The sequence below is a fragment of the Mixophyes fleayi genome, chromosome 4, assembly GCF_038048845.1.
Source record: "Mixophyes fleayi isolate aMixFle1 chromosome 4, aMixFle1.hap1, whole genome shotgun sequence".
NCBI lineage: Eukaryota > Metazoa > Chordata > Amphibia > Anura > Limnodynastidae > Mixophyes > Mixophyes fleayi.
Window position 1 is genome coordinate 160,512,866 of NC_134405.1, and position 15,763 is coordinate 160,528,628.

At 36.4% G+C, this 15,763-nt stretch overlaps 1 protein-coding gene across 3 annotated transcripts in view; it reads left to right on the top strand.

The window, feature by feature from the left end:
* The window catches only part of HGF (hepatocyte growth factor), an 83,877-nt gene that overhangs the window by 6,853 nt on the left and 61,261 nt on the right, over nucleotides 1-15,763 (top strand). For 2 of the 3 annotated variants that reach the window (XM_075208706.1, XM_075208708.1), the window contains exons 2-5: nucleotides 9,490-9,655; nucleotides 10,670-10,782; nucleotides 12,456-12,570; nucleotides 15,545-15,687. In XM_075208706.1, the coding sequence (XP_075064807.1) occupies nucleotides 9,490-9,655; nucleotides 10,670-10,782; nucleotides 12,456-12,570; nucleotides 15,545-15,687 (537 nt within the window). The remainder of the gene's footprint in view (nucleotides 1-9,489; nucleotides 9,656-10,669; nucleotides 10,783-12,455; nucleotides 12,571-15,544; nucleotides 15,688-15,763) is intronic. The other variant, XM_075208707.1, reaches the window with a different exon arrangement.

A 15,763-nucleotide genomic window follows, 5' to 3' on the forward strand; every position in this document is an offset into this window, starting at 1 on the left:
ATTCTGGGCCAGTTTGCCATCCACACTTGGTTCCAGTTATCAGTTCGTTAGCTGCCCCGCAGTGCACATTCTCTGCCACCAAGTTCTTTATATATAATAAACTGTGACCTATTTTTGCCACATATATAGTGTCCGTGTCCTTTTATTTTAGTTAAGCATGGTAATGCAAGGTATAGTAAAGGTAAGCGAAAAGGCATTCAGGATATGTTGTTTAAGACATATGAACTATTAAAATAGTGCAAAGTGTGTAAAACCAGACTTGCCTTCTCTCCTAGAATATCCGGGAGGCTCCCAAATTTCCCCGAAAAGTAGGTATCCTCCCGCATCGTTTTAGTGGAGGAGCTTAATGACGTGATTGCGCTGTTAAGCCCCACCCACCGCTATGTAATGCCATGAATTTAGGCATTTCATAGCATGGACGGGGCCAAAATGACGCAATTCATCGAGTACCTCCCCCACATGCCTTCACCTGGAGCTCCTAGAGGCCAGCTTATAATGATTGGCAAGCATATGTAAAGCATGTTGCCACTTATTGTAAAAAATTTTAGAATATATAATATATATATATATATAATGAAGAAAATAGGAAATGAAAAAGGCAATAAAGACAAGTCTACCTTTGATAAAATATATTTAACAGAAATACCTATACTTTGGTGATCTTATAGAATTCTGCGACTCTGCTCAAGCACCAAGATGCGTTTCCAGCTTGCCCACACGTGTGAGTCTGCCAATTGGACATAAGTAGTTTAGTATTCAGACCGAGAGCCTAGACTACATAGGGCCCCATTAGTGCAGACAGCAGGTAACTGCACACACAGAACAACATAGATGATCTATTGAATGGATTGTTCAAAATATCTGAATAATATCTGTTTGGTTGGTCTCAAACATCACATTCATAGCTATACCCATCTACTTTAGTTTTAGAGATACACTCATAGAGATTGTATTGGACGGCTGCATATAATGCACCTATTTTCAATCCTAGCTCAGATGGGTGCTTTCTTGTTAAACTAAATTGTATTCAACAGTTTTCTTAATTTGAAAAATATATATTTTTGTATTAAACTGTCCTAGAGTTATATTTAGAGTGAAGTTTGGGGTATCAATAAATTAGTCATCTCATGGGAAGCATTTTCTATGATAGGGTAGGAAGAACTGATACAAATTATTATTAGCCATAAGATGTGTGTCAGTTCTTTGCTATGAGGAAGTACAAACATTTTTAGCGGTATTTATCTACCATCTTAACTGCACTGAAGGTCAGAAATTGTGAGAAAAATATCCCTAATTCTTCATAAGGTTGCACTGTTAGTAAGGGTGTAATTAGACAATATTGGGCTGCACAGCAAAATTTGGTGACAGCCCCCATGTGCATGAGGGAGTATGACCAGAAGTCAGGCTCTCTCCTTGAAGTGTGAGCAAAAATCAGCCATGTTTTAGTAGCCTAACATCCTGCGAATCTCAGACGGGACTTCACTTATAATAGCGATATTTCTTGTGTGGTCAGTAATCAGATAAGATGTATCAATACGGCCAGCCGGAGAGTTAACGAAACACACAGGTCTGTCGTTTGCAAGAGCTCTGATCTTTAATCAACAAAGACATCACTTTTTGCAGTTCAGATTATAATAGACATATCACAATCGCGCAAGCGTATAATATATGGCATTATATCAATAAATAGAAAAGTACATATCAAGGGTAAGCAAACTAGAGAAAATACATTAGATGTGGGTATAATGATATTTCTATGTATTAAAGAGAAATTTCGCTAATAAGCACGTGCCTTATCTACACACATCATAGTACCTTACCAGGCACTGAACTAATATATCATCTATACAAACCTTAAGACCTTGATTGTAATAAGTGACAAAATAGAGATGCATGCTATGAAACTGAACTGCTAGTAGTTTCATTTCATATTTCTTTTTTTTTTTAAACAAGAAAAACGTTAACTCTTTCACTTAGATTTGAATTCCCCCATTAGTGTGGTGTCTAGTTATATACATTCTCCTTGGTATGCTTAGAGGTTGAGATAACTTAAAAAAAAAACCCCACAAACAAGAAAAGAGTCTAAGGGCTAGATTTACTAAGCTGCGGGTTTGAAAAAGTGGGGATGTTGCCTATAGCAACCAATCAGATTCTAGCTGTCATTTTGAAGAAGGTACTAAATAAATGACAGCTAGAATCTGATTGGTTGCTATAGGCAACATCATCACTTTTTCAAACCCGAAGCTTAGTAAATCTAGCCCTAAGTGTAAAGCATAATAAAGAAGAATCATTTGTATACAGTTATCATTGTCACAAAATAAATACAGGAAATTGCCAAAACCAGTATTTATCTGAGGAACGTGCATCAGTAAGGATGGAAAGGTCACGTAACAGTGAACTCGGAGCTGCTAGGAAGGTTTACATGCTAATTGCTTTTGCTTTTAAATAAATAATAGTATTTGCCAATAAGAGATGAAATCATTTGGGTCTTGCCAACAAGGAACATATGATGTTAATTGATTTGTAATACATTTTTGTAACAAAAAATGTCATGTCATTGCGGTAGCACAATTTAACTCACTGGAAAAAGATGATAATGAATGAATCATATGGTAATGTTAGTACAGTTTATTGGCTTGTCTGCGTAATAGTGTGGTCAGTACAACAATGTCTCCAACAGCTGATTTTTACTAAATAAACCATATTTTACTTTAAGTGCATTTCATGTTGGTACAAAATAACAGTATATAGTCTAAGTATGTAAAATCATAATTGATTGGAAATATGCGCTGTATTGAATTCATACCTTTTCTTTACCATAGAACTGTTTATGATAAATTAACAGAACATTACTTTTAAAAGGGATTGACCTTAATGCTTGTGGCACCATTCTACAATCATGGGTCTTACAAAATGTGAATGTTACAGCATACCAATTATCAGCAATGTTTTGGGTCTCACATATTCTTCTTTATCAAGGAAAAAAATCAGATGGTACTCAGGAATGCAAAAAAAGAAGTAGCAACATTTCAAGACTAATTGAGTCTCTTTCAAAAGGAAACACCTACCCCAAAGTAGCAAACACTGAGTTTGTTCAGACTATGGTAGAGAATATTGGATTTTGCTGGTTGTTCAGATACTACTGACTGGATAAGCTGTGACTTTCCACGGCTGGTCCAAGCAGCAGCACCTTGACAACCTGCTATGTTTTGATTTCTTTTGGTGATGAAACGAGGGGGTCTGCAAGGCTGCTCTTTAGCAGTCAAAGCGACTCCCGCAATTTAGTTTCGGGGTAGGAAATAGTTTTTCTGAATGTTAAGATTGAAAAACTTTTGTTCTATGATGGATGCATAGACAATGGTCACGACACTAGAGAATTGGAAAAATGAAACTGTAAGAGATTATTATTTTATTAAGATAAAGAAAGTGAACATATAGCATGAAAGTGATGGCAGTTTAAAACTGAAAATATTGTCCCAAGGGTTATGTAAACTTTAGCCACACTTCTCCACAAAAAGAAAAAAATTATGAGTAGCGCTGCAGAGTAGGTGTACCTTTAAATAATGCAGGGTGATTGTTTTATCAATTTATTAATAAATTATATAAAACAAACATCTTTAAAAATGCATATTTATAAAGGATCAAATTGCCTCTGTAAAAAATATTTATATCATATATAAATATCAATTCACTCATGATTATAAGACAGCCTCAGGGGCGCACGCAGGATTGTTAGGTCCCCCCCCCACCCAAAAAAAAAAACATGCGAGAGAGCTGCCGCGAATGCTCCGTTTCGGCAGCACTGTACTACACAGCAGCCGCGGCGCTGTCAAAGAAGCGTCCGCGGTGGTGCTGTATACAATATATAGTACAGTGCCGCTAAGTGGGGCACTTCGTTAGCGGAGGGGAGGGGTTTCTGGAGACCCAGAAACCCCCCTGTGTGCACCCCTGAGCCTGCCATCAATAAGTGCCTAGTCTATTGGATATCTGAGAAAACTCACAATTAAACTTTTGGTCCCCTCCAAAGTTAATGGATCCTTCACACATAGTTCAAATGTATCTTGTACACATGAGCATCCAACCTGACGGAATAAAACAATCCCTCCCCTTCTAACCTGAAGAGCTAAACTGAGTTTTACTGGCTTTTATGTATGCAGCTTTGTCAGTACACTTCTCTATTTTGCTGATCTCTGACAGTGTGAGGAGAGAAAATTGTAAAGCCAAGTGGTAGGGATAAATAATGAGGTCATTTTGTAGTGAGTTTGTAATAGTAATCTTTATTCACGTGACACGTTTCTTCTCTGCTCTTATTGCTTACAAATTTATTCCAGTGTGGGGATTTTATATCCATGTGGTCCAATAAGTTAGACTATGATTTAATGATGATCATGCTGAGCCTGTCTCTTCTCTTAAGGGGTAACATATGTTAACCAATTGTGTAACTTTCCACCACCCACTGGAGTCAATTACCTATTAGCACTATTAGAATATAAATATTAGAATATATAAAAATACATTTAAAGTTATGATTACACTGTCTACATTTGCATGTCATCTACACTGTAAAAGCTATATAGATTTACAGTGTAGATGACATGCAAATGTAGACAATATGCTGTAACTTGTAAAGGGTTAGAAAATACGTAAAAGTGAACATACCTAGATAGATAGAGTCTGTGAATCTCAGAAGGCAGAGAGGGCTACTTAGGCTTGAATGTGAGGCACCCCCAGGCTTTTTGCTTTGAGAGGAAGTCAATTGGTTGAGTATGAAAGGGTTAGGGTGGACAATAATCGGACATAGGCTACAGCAAGGGAAGGTGGTCTAGGAGCAATGTCAAAGTCACTGACAGGTCAGGTCTACAGAGAAGCAGTTTAGCTTAAAACAGTTTAGTTATAAGCAGTAACTGGACAGCAAGAACCACAGACAAACTGATGTATAGGTAGAGAGCAGATGAACTGCCCAAGGTTAAATAAATAATCTCAGTGATGCCATTGAAGACACTGTTTTCCCGGGTGTGCAAGTGTCTTTGTCCATGAGCAACCATGCACACGTAAATCATGTAAAAGCATAATGCAACATTTTTTTAGATTCAAACCAGCTTGAGGAGATTTGACAATAAATGTACCAATGTTTTCTTTCATTATTTGGATTTTCTTCATAAATTTAAAACATATTTAGTTTTTTTTCTTGAAAGTTGATCAATTAATATACAACAAACAAAGAAAATAAAAATAGAAAGTTAATCCAAGCAAACAACTGTGTTATTTCATAGTAAATCCCAAGTTTGTCATATTTGTCTTGTTTAAATAACAACATGGTAAATATTCTTAGTAATCTAAATCTTTCTAATCAACAAAGACAGTTATCCCAGCAAATGAAATGTTGACCACAGACTAAATAGAATTTGAGCAAGGTATCTGAGCTGAGAATGTTTTTATTCATTTTAATCATTTAAAGGAAACTAAAAATACTGTAATGACTTTTTGAAAATGTTTTGTTAGGTGATCTCTGAACTAGGCAAAAAAAAAATATTTAATGGTATTTCTGGTAATTGCAAACGAAATTAAATATCACTGCTTATCCTCATCACTTGCCATATCTTTCCTGCAACATGATGTGTTACAGCTGTGCAGCAAGTTCCCATGTACTGCTTGCTGAAGCTGAAAGAAAAATATACATACTATGCAACTGTCACTGTTACAATATGATGTAGTAATATGCTTGTGGGATGGCGTCGGTATTACAGTTCCGAATAATTTAAGATTAAATTTGATCCCTGTCATTCAAGTTTAAAAGGAATTTGATCATTTTTAGTGAATTTCTAAATTCTGTGAAAAAAAAAGCGGGCTGTATATTTTGTTTATCTACCTTCTCTGTTCATATGGTTTCCTGTTCCATGCTGTCAACATACAGTACTAAACTTTTAGGCACGTTGAAGAACAAATCAGGTTCTCCAGAGACTGTAGGCTTGATGAAGATGTGGATTAATGTGTAGTGATTCTGGCTGTAAACTACAACTGCCATCACCTATTGCATGACACACTTGCCAAATTTGAAAACCTCCCCTTTGGGAGATCCATCGTCATCAAGCCCCCTTCCACCCACTTCAGTAGTGAAATGGGTGGAATACGGGAGTCATCCAGACAGTCCCGCACAACAGGCAAGTGCGATGCTTGAATCCATTAGCAGCTCTAAACAGTATCTGGGGGGTATTCAATTGTTAGCGTTAACGGAAAAAAATGAGCGCTCAAAAAATCTTAGCGCTAATACGGTAATTACCGTATTAATGCTTTTCGCGCGCAATATTACCGTATAAACGATAATATTTTTTGAGCGCTCATTTTTTTCCGTTAACGCTAACAATTGAATACTCCCCTTTAAGTCTCATCTGTAATAACATCACCAAGATATATATAGTCTGGGAGGAGCAGCTAGTGTGTAAATCCTACCTGCAGAGAGCTAACAGAGAAGGTAGTCTATAATGAAGTGTGGATAGGGCGGGTTATACACTCTTAGGACTGCAGATCAGTGTTTGTTACCCAAAGCACCAACTAATCGGGATTACTCAACAGAAAGTCAGGTGGTATTATAGCTACAAAACTAAAGTTTGAGACACTATATCATATTAAAAAATATGTCCAGTTCCTTATACCACTAACTTAAAATAAAATACTATAAAAATTCATAAATACATCCAAAAACAATAGGGGTTGCAGTGGGTTAAACATTGATTGACCACAGGTTCCTGAGTCCTCACTAAACCCTGGTTCCATATGCTAAACAGACTGCACATTAACCAACCTATAGAGCAGTGATGACCAACAGACTACCATCCAAGTCTTCACTTGCAACCCAAAGTTCCTTCCTGCTTTATTGTCCTATTTGTTTGTTATGACTGCTGATATGCTATTACATGTAGATGTCTCTTTCTGTTATTACATGCATTGTTTCATCTTATTACTAAGATTAAGGGTCATGTGCGCCCTTTTGAAGGTTAGAGGACCACCCATGCTGCCCCTTACGTGCATCAGGTTGCCTATCATGGAGTAAACCTGTGGAAACAGATAACCAAACGCACCCCACCCGAAGAAAGAAAAATAATATTCACCTCTATTGTGGTTATTGTGCAAAGTTTTTGCAATTGTGAAAGTGTATAGCATTTGTTCACACTCAGGGGAGTGTGTGAGGGAGAGAGTTTTTATTGTGTATTATCTTGCTACATTATGCTTCTTTAGTAGTTTAGTCTGACAATTGTTTACTATAATGTGTAGGAAAAGGACAAAGGGAGTAGAATCATGAGCACACAACAAATATTAATCTAAATTGTATGACCTGGACTATCTGATTCCCTTCACCAATTTATTACCACAGAGCTTACTAAACAAAGCACCCCCAATCACTGTTAGTTTGTACTTTGAAAAATGCTTCTTCACACTGAAAAACAATTTGCAATGTTTAACAATTGGGGGATATAGGCTGAAAATAAACTGAGTTGGTATCTCCTTAATTTGACCATAGGTTTCATTTGTATAGCTTATTCAGCAACCTTAAGACAAAAAGCTGTAATCCTTCATTTACATTACTACTAGTATAGACCATATATGGATTCAGCAACAGCTCACAAAATAGCACAAAGGAAAAGTCAGTCCCAGGGGCACTTCCTATGTTTGTGCTGATAGAAATGCTTCCTGCGTTGTCAATCATTTATTTTACTTTGGTCAGGATTCTCAGAATCCTGCTGTGGCTTTGGTATGTAACAGCTATATATTCAGATACACAGCTCACCCATGTGTACTGTTTAATTTAAATATTTCTACAGTGTAATGTTTACTTTATAACAGTTGTATTTGTTTTTTATAGATAATGAATGAGTAAATTGATTGTTCTGCATTGCCTACAAATGGATGACATTTATCTATGAAGCTCATTCATATTGTTCATTAGCCACAATTAATAGCTTGTTAATATTGTTCTGCTTTATACACACACAGTATACACACCAATCAGCCACGATATTAGAACCACTGACAAGTGAAGTGTATAACATTAATTATCTTATTATAGTTCTTGAAGTTGATGTGTTAGAAGCAGGAAAAATGGGCAAGTGTAAGGATCTGAGAGACTTTAGGGCCAAATTGTGATGGCTAGACGACTGGGTCAGAGCAGCTCCAAAATGGCAGATCTTGTGGGGTGTTCCCACTCTACAGTGGTTAGTACATACCAAAAGTGGTCCAAGGAAGGACAACCGGTGAGCCGACAAAAGGGTCATGGGTGCTCAAGGCTCATTGATTAGCGTGGGAGCAAAAGGTTAGAATGCCTGATCCAAGCCCACAGAAGAGCTATTGTAGCACAAATTGCTGAAAAAGTTAATGTTGGCTATGATAGAAAGGTGTCAAAACACACACTACATCGCAGCTTGCTTAGTATGGGGCTGTGTTGCCACAGACAAGTAAGAGTGCTCATGCTGACCCCTACATACCGTAGAAAGTGCCTACAATAGGCATGTGAGAGCCAGAACTGAACCATGGAGTATTGGAAGACGATGGCCTGGTCTGATGAATCACATTTTATTTTAACTCATGTGAATGGCCGGGTCTGTGTGCTTCTTTTTCCTGTTAAAGAAATGACATCAGGAAGAAGGTAAGCCCATGGAGGCAATGTGATGCTCTGGGCATTGTTCTGCTTGGAAACCTTGGGCCCTGGCATTCATGTGGATGTTACTTTGACACGTACCACCTAGCTAAACATTGTTGCAGACCAAGTACACCCCTTCATGGCAATGGTATTTCCTGATAGCAGTGGCCTCTTTCAGCAGGATAATGGGCCCTGCCACACTGCAAAAAATGTTAAGGAATGGTTTGAGGAACAGGTGTTTACTTGGCCCTCAAATTCCCAATATCTCACTTTGATTGAGCAGCTGTGGGATGTACTGAAAAAACAAGTTAGAGCCATGGTGGCCCCACCTCGCAACTTACAGGACTTAAAGGATCTGCTGCTAACTTCTTGGTGCCAGATATCACAGGACACCTGCAGAGATCTTGGGGGTATATTTACTATGCAGTAGCTCCGTAGTTGTTTTCTTCAAACGTCAATTTTATTAATGACAAAACTTGATGGGCTTTGTCTATCTATCTATCTATGTGTGTATAGTTTATATATATGATGGCCATTACCACTGAGTTTGGAGTGACAATTGAAACAATAATTACTTTGGTTAATTGCATTTCTTCATATGTGTATCAGTCAATCAGGTATGCTTTGACAGACAGGTTTAGCTAGAAGCCAGAGGGGGCCTTAGAAAGAAATGTTAGTGTCTTGTGCACTTTTTCTTCCCAGCTACATACTGAAAATATAGTTATTCTAAATGGGAATTCTTGTACATTATTAATGTTTTGGTCTAGGGTCTGGAGTCTGGTGGTGGGATAAAGCAATTAAAATGATCAATGGTCTATTGATACATTCCCACTTGTGTGATTACATTTCCACAGAGGGCAAGATGAGGAAGCGCAACACCCTTCATGATTATAGAAAGACTTCAGACACCACTTTAACTAGAATCAACAAGGCACTTGAGGTGAAAACAAAACGTTTAAATACCACTGAAAACTGTGCAAAGAGATGTAGTCGTAATAAAGGACTGTCCTTTACTTGCAAGTAAGTAAACCGTCTGTCTGTATCAAGGAAGCTTGTTAGAATAGCTCACCCACCTATATGTGGTGTGGGAAAGACACATTACTATGTCTGCTTCCATTTACATAGGAGATGCAAATTAGGCACTAATGTAAAAGTTCATCTGCTATACATATGTAGGGCTGGATTCAGCCATGCCAGACTTTTAAGCAGAAAGACTTTCATCACTTGGTAAATGTTAACAAATATTTGTTGTTTCCAGCAATTGACTGTCGTTAATATTACTAAAAAGCAGTTATAGTTTCATGTAACTTACTATTTATATAGACCATATCAGCACAACCTCATGTACATTTACCGTATGAAACTCCACATCTCCCATATAATTTTACGATTTTGTGTATGTGGAAAAAAGTCTAGTATATCATGTTTTTGCCTAGTCTTTTATAAAACTCCCAACGTGATAATGTACTAAAGGATAACATATTGATGTAATTTACATGTTTTGAGACTATAACAAGTGTTATATTACAACATATTTTGTATCCATATAAAGGAGTGTTCTTTTGATCTACTGTAATAGTTTCAGACCCCAGACATTTACCTAGGTTAATTTAAGGCTAATCTATGGTAAAAATTTGGGCAGAAACAGAATATAATTTTTTGGCCGTTACTTGACTTGTATTGAGAAATTCCCATGACTTCTTTTATATGTATCAACTTTTTTTTATTTAACTTTGTACAATATGTAGAAATATGGAGGCCTTTTGCATCATGTTTGACCTATTCAATTTGCTTGCAAACAGATAAATAATATGTATTTTGTGTTACATTATGATGAATGCTGGTGCATGAAACATGTCTGAGGTCTTTGATAAATCAATGTACCCTTATACAATTAACTATGTAATGAGTCTGTCTAACATTCTTTTACTGCTGTCGACCTATTTGATTGGAGCACAAAAGACTGTGGTTTGCTAAAATGAGTATTAAATAGAAATCCATGTTTAATGTTAATAAATGCATTATTCTCTCCAGGGCGTTTTCTTTTGATAAAAGTACAAAGAGATGCCACTGGTTCTCTTTTACTAGCTTGTCAACAGGAGTAAAGAAGAAACTTGATCATGCATTTGATCTTTTTGAAAAGAAAGGTAACATTTATTTTTATAAACAAAGGCAATTTTTCACCAAATGGTATTTTAATGTGGCTGCATGTGCAATTTTATCTATTCATGTAGTTATATTCACAGTGCCCTTAATGATCCTTGCTCTACATGATGTAAATACTTTAGTCAACTTAGGCTGGATGTGCCATTGATGCACACAAAGCCCCATGGATTTGTAGCCTAGATAAAATAAACTACCTGTACTGATCAGAAAGGGAAGAGGATTGAGCTGCACTACCACACAGTATATACATTGTACTATCTTGGTGACACCCCTAACAGGAGCAGCTGTTTTTCCAGAGGTTCCCCATGTGAAACTGCAGTTAAAAAAAATTCAAAAATCAAGATATTGTGGCTTATGATTGGTTCTCTCACTTATATGCTTTTGCTGCCAACTTTTTAAAATGGCAAATAAAAAAGATTTCATGGGGCCTGATTCATTAGGGATCTTAACTTGAGAAACTTCTTATTTAAGTCTCCTGGACAAAACCATGTTACAATGCAAGGGGTGCAAATTAGTATTCTGTTTTGCACATAAGTTAAATACTGACTGTTTTTTCATGTAGCACACAAATATCAACTTTAAATTTCAGTGTACAAATAAGCTATCAAATATTTGTGTGCTACATGAAAAACAGTCAGTATTTAACTTATGTGCAAAACAGAATACTAATTTGCACCCCTTGCATTGTAACATGGTTTTGTCCAGGAGACTGAAATAAGAAGTTTCTGAAGTTAAGATCCTTAATGAATCAGGCCCATGGTTCTGTTTTGCTTGTTCTCAAGGCAAAATGGCAGGACAGAGCAGTCCCCTGGAGTTGTTTCTAAGGGAATCATCAAGTTAGTAAAATGTATATACTGGGTGGCAGTGACAGAATGGTATGTTTACTTGCAAATTATAAGCAGTTTTATCTTACGTATTTCCCTTCCTATACCAAACACTGTACAGTTACTCTCTTGTGCTTAATACATATTTGTGCATTTCATGCAAAGATGAAAGGGAAATAACTAGAAGTTCCAAATTTTTAAAGCTGTAAAGTTTCCTTTAACTGTTTTATTAGAATTCAGCAAATAAGTCATAAAACAATTATATCTGTTTGAAATAATAAGAAATAAGATGAAATCCATATGTATTGTATGTATGGCTTTCTATAATTTTCCCCCTAAGTATGTACTTATTTGATGCATGATCAATCTATCTATCTATCTATCTATCTATCTATCTATCTATCTATCTATCTATCTATCTATCTGTCTATCTATCTATCTATCTATGATATTGCCACTTGGGGCCAGATTTACTAAGCTGCGGGTTTGAAAAAGTGGGGATGTTGCCTATAGCAACCAATCAGATTCTAGCTGTCATTTTGTAGAAAGTACTAAATAAATGAAAGCTAGAATCTGATTGGTTGCTATAGGCAACATTCCGACTTTTTCAAACCCGCAGCTTAGTAAATCTAGCCCTTGGTCTGAGTGTAAAGTGACGTGTTCTGTTTACAATTTATGCATACATGAGTGCTTCTGGTCTTAGCCCAAGTGACCAGATCACAGTGGACTATAAGTGAGGTCAACATAAAACACACTTGGACAGTGTTTCTCAAATCTGATCCTCAGGCATTACTAACAGTGCTGTTTTATTATTTTTTTCTAAAAAACAGATTATGTAATAGAATGTATTCATGGAAAAGGCAGTAATTACAAGGGAACAAGGAATATAACAAAGAGCGGCCTTCCCTGCCAGTCATGGAACTCAATGATCCCACATGAACACAGGTAAGAATAAAATATCAACAAGAAAAAATCTTTAACATATTATTTATTCACAATTACTAGGAGTCAATAGTAAGAAATGAAATCTTCAAATTACTGATATTTATGACTTTATGTTGCAAGGTGGATGGGAATACAAAAACATATGAAATTAGATTGGTAGTACATAAGTATTCCTATGTTAATTCACATTTGCTAACAGGGATAGTTTAATATGTTTTCTAAGCTTTAAATTTTCTTATATGATTTAAAAGGGGTTGTAACCCTTAGTACAAACCTCGTCCGGTATCTACCCTTCCTTGGTGGCTCCCGCCACCTGATATCATGGTGCCATATTCCTTTCTACATTTCTATAACAGCAGCATTGCCTCTCCCACCCACCTAGTTCTCCAGAGCTGGAAACTGGATTTTCCCCAGGCTTGAAAATAGTTCTGTTTGGAAAGTCTAGAGAAGGGAGAACTATTCTCACCAGTCTGTTGTACTGCTTACCTATATATTGAGAAATACTGCAAGTAAGTAAACTAATAGTAGTTGCTCGGGGGCTAACAAATTATGATCATAAGATTACAAAGTGCAAAGATCCCATCAGTCCTGTGTGAGAGATGGCCTAAGGATATCATTTTTTAAAATAATTGCCAGTGCCCAGACCTGCTTAAAGTAAAATATAAGACTGACCAGACTGTTCAGGGCAGGGATATTAATGCATTCAGTTACTGGAGACTTAGTGCAGATGTTTTCTCCTATTATTAAACTATGACACTGATGGAGATGAGCAAAATTGTCCAAACTGTTCTGCAGAATATTTTCCTCCTTCTCTATGTAACTATGTGGGATTTGGCTTTAAGTGTTCTAGTCCTGCCCCATCCACACCATACATCAGGATTAATGGGACAGCATTTTCCAGCTCTATTCATTCTACAACATGCTAATTCACAAATGCAATGTGGAATAGTATACCACAGAATAAGGGTATTGAATGCAAAACCTAAGGATTGCACTGCTGGAAAGACACATGTCTGGAAAAAGGACAGCTCCGACATAAAATGCGTTTCCTGTGAAGTTCTTCCACACTTTTGTGCTTTCTAATCACTGGGTAATGTATACTTGAAATAAAGTTGACAATAGAATTAATAGTGGCACTCAGCTTTGTTAAACGTGTTATTGTTTCTACTGTTGTCCTGAAAAGACCCTTGCTATTTAAAAATCATTGTTGCTGTATATATCTACCTGTTCTCTGGTCACAAATGTCCCCGTGAATTAATATTTTGGATTTGATATTGATACTAACTAGAGATTAAGTATATTTGTTGCAAAACTAAATTATTGATGACTATAGATATTACTAAGGGTTAACATGTTGAGCTTACAATTATGCTAGCAAATACACAATGAAGGTAGACTGACTGTACATTAACTCTGAATTAATGCATGTTGCATGCTTTCATTATTAGCGCTTTCACATCATGCTGTACAGTCAGAACTGACAAAGGTCATCTGACAAATGAAGTAGCTGCACGCTAGTTTGTTTGTTAACCCCAAGAAGAAAATGGTGATGTAATCAGTACAGCCTGATGTGCAATGCAATTATGGGAAAGAATTAAACACCCAAACATTTGCTGCTTGTTAATGTGTGGGCTGGAATTCACAGAACAACTTCATCACAACATCTGTTTTTATGAAGGTGGTTTCCATGTTTATGTAAAGGAATATCATCTGCAGAAACTGTAATTTGGGGCTAATTTCTACAGAATCTTTTACCAGGCTGGTTTGTAGTAATGTTCTGTTCTATGTCATTTCCGATCTTGGGAAAACAGAAACGTAAATTTAGTCAGCCTCTTTCTGGTCAGTGACTTACGTCCCTTTGTTCTCGCAATAGTGATATTTTGAGCAAGGTCAAATATATTTATAAGTGTTGTACACTTAGTTTAATGCTACTTTGATATCAGGTGAGGTAAACAGCTGGGATCTGTTTGTTCGGCACAACTGCTAAACAAATGAATCAGTGAGGAATTTGATTCTAGCTTATTTATCTAACTTGCACTTGTCCATTTGCCTTGATGCCAGGTCAGCCAGACCTCATGGGCTCCTGCACTTCTTTACCCTGAATTACTACAATACCAGTTTAAATCCCATGGATCAGATTTTAGTAGGATATGATGAGGACACTCATAAATATGTATAAAGACTAAACTTAAAGTACAAGCTAAAAATATCTTGTAGCTTGTATGTATACATAGTTTTACCTTGAAGAGAAGATACTTAAATTGTATGTGCTCTTGTTAGGTACTGAAGAAGTTGATTGAGTGCAATTATCTTCTGTAATCATTGGGGAAGCTACCAGCATTGCAGGGAATGCAGCGGTTACTATAGAGTCCTGTATATCGCTTCAGTAGCCTACACAAAGAAATATGTAAAAATGTCCTCAATTCTAGGACGTTTCTTAAACGTCTTTCATATTTACTTGTGAATGTACTACTCTTGTAGCTTTCACATATACTTGTATTTTAAGTTCTATGCCCTTCACTTTTACTATAGTAATCTGATATGCAATAACCCAAGAATTGTGTTTCTAACACCTAAATGTTTAGTTAGTATTACGTTTGATTTGTTTACATTGTGTTTACATACTCTATAGTATCTTATTACAGTAAAGTGCATTTCTATGTATGTCCTTATGTTTTACATGATATAAAATGAAATATCTTTTCTAATAATATACATTCAGCTGTCACAAGAAGATTGTTGATTAATGATATTTGCAGAGGCAGCTGCTAATTAATATTGCTAATTCTGGGAGCGATTCTATGGCTAAAGTTACCTCTGACGTATTTGACACATAGCTGATATTAGTTTTTAAAAAAAGTAGAGGGGATTCGTCTGTACGTACTAAAGTGTATTTACAGTAGTATAGTACTTCAAATTAATGGTAGTACTAACACTTACTACAACATTTGCTGTAATGTTATTTTAAAACTAGCTTTTTGCATTCGAGCTATCGAGGTAAAGACCTCAAGGAGAACAACTGTCGGAATCCCAAAGGAGAAGAAGGAGGACCCTGGTGTTTCACAAAAAATCCAAAAGTTCGCCATGAAGTGTGCAACATCCCATCCTGTTCAGAAGGTAATATCTTTATTTCTTAGCAGCACCACTTCCCCATGAATGAAGTATTGTAGCTACTGATATCAATACTACATTA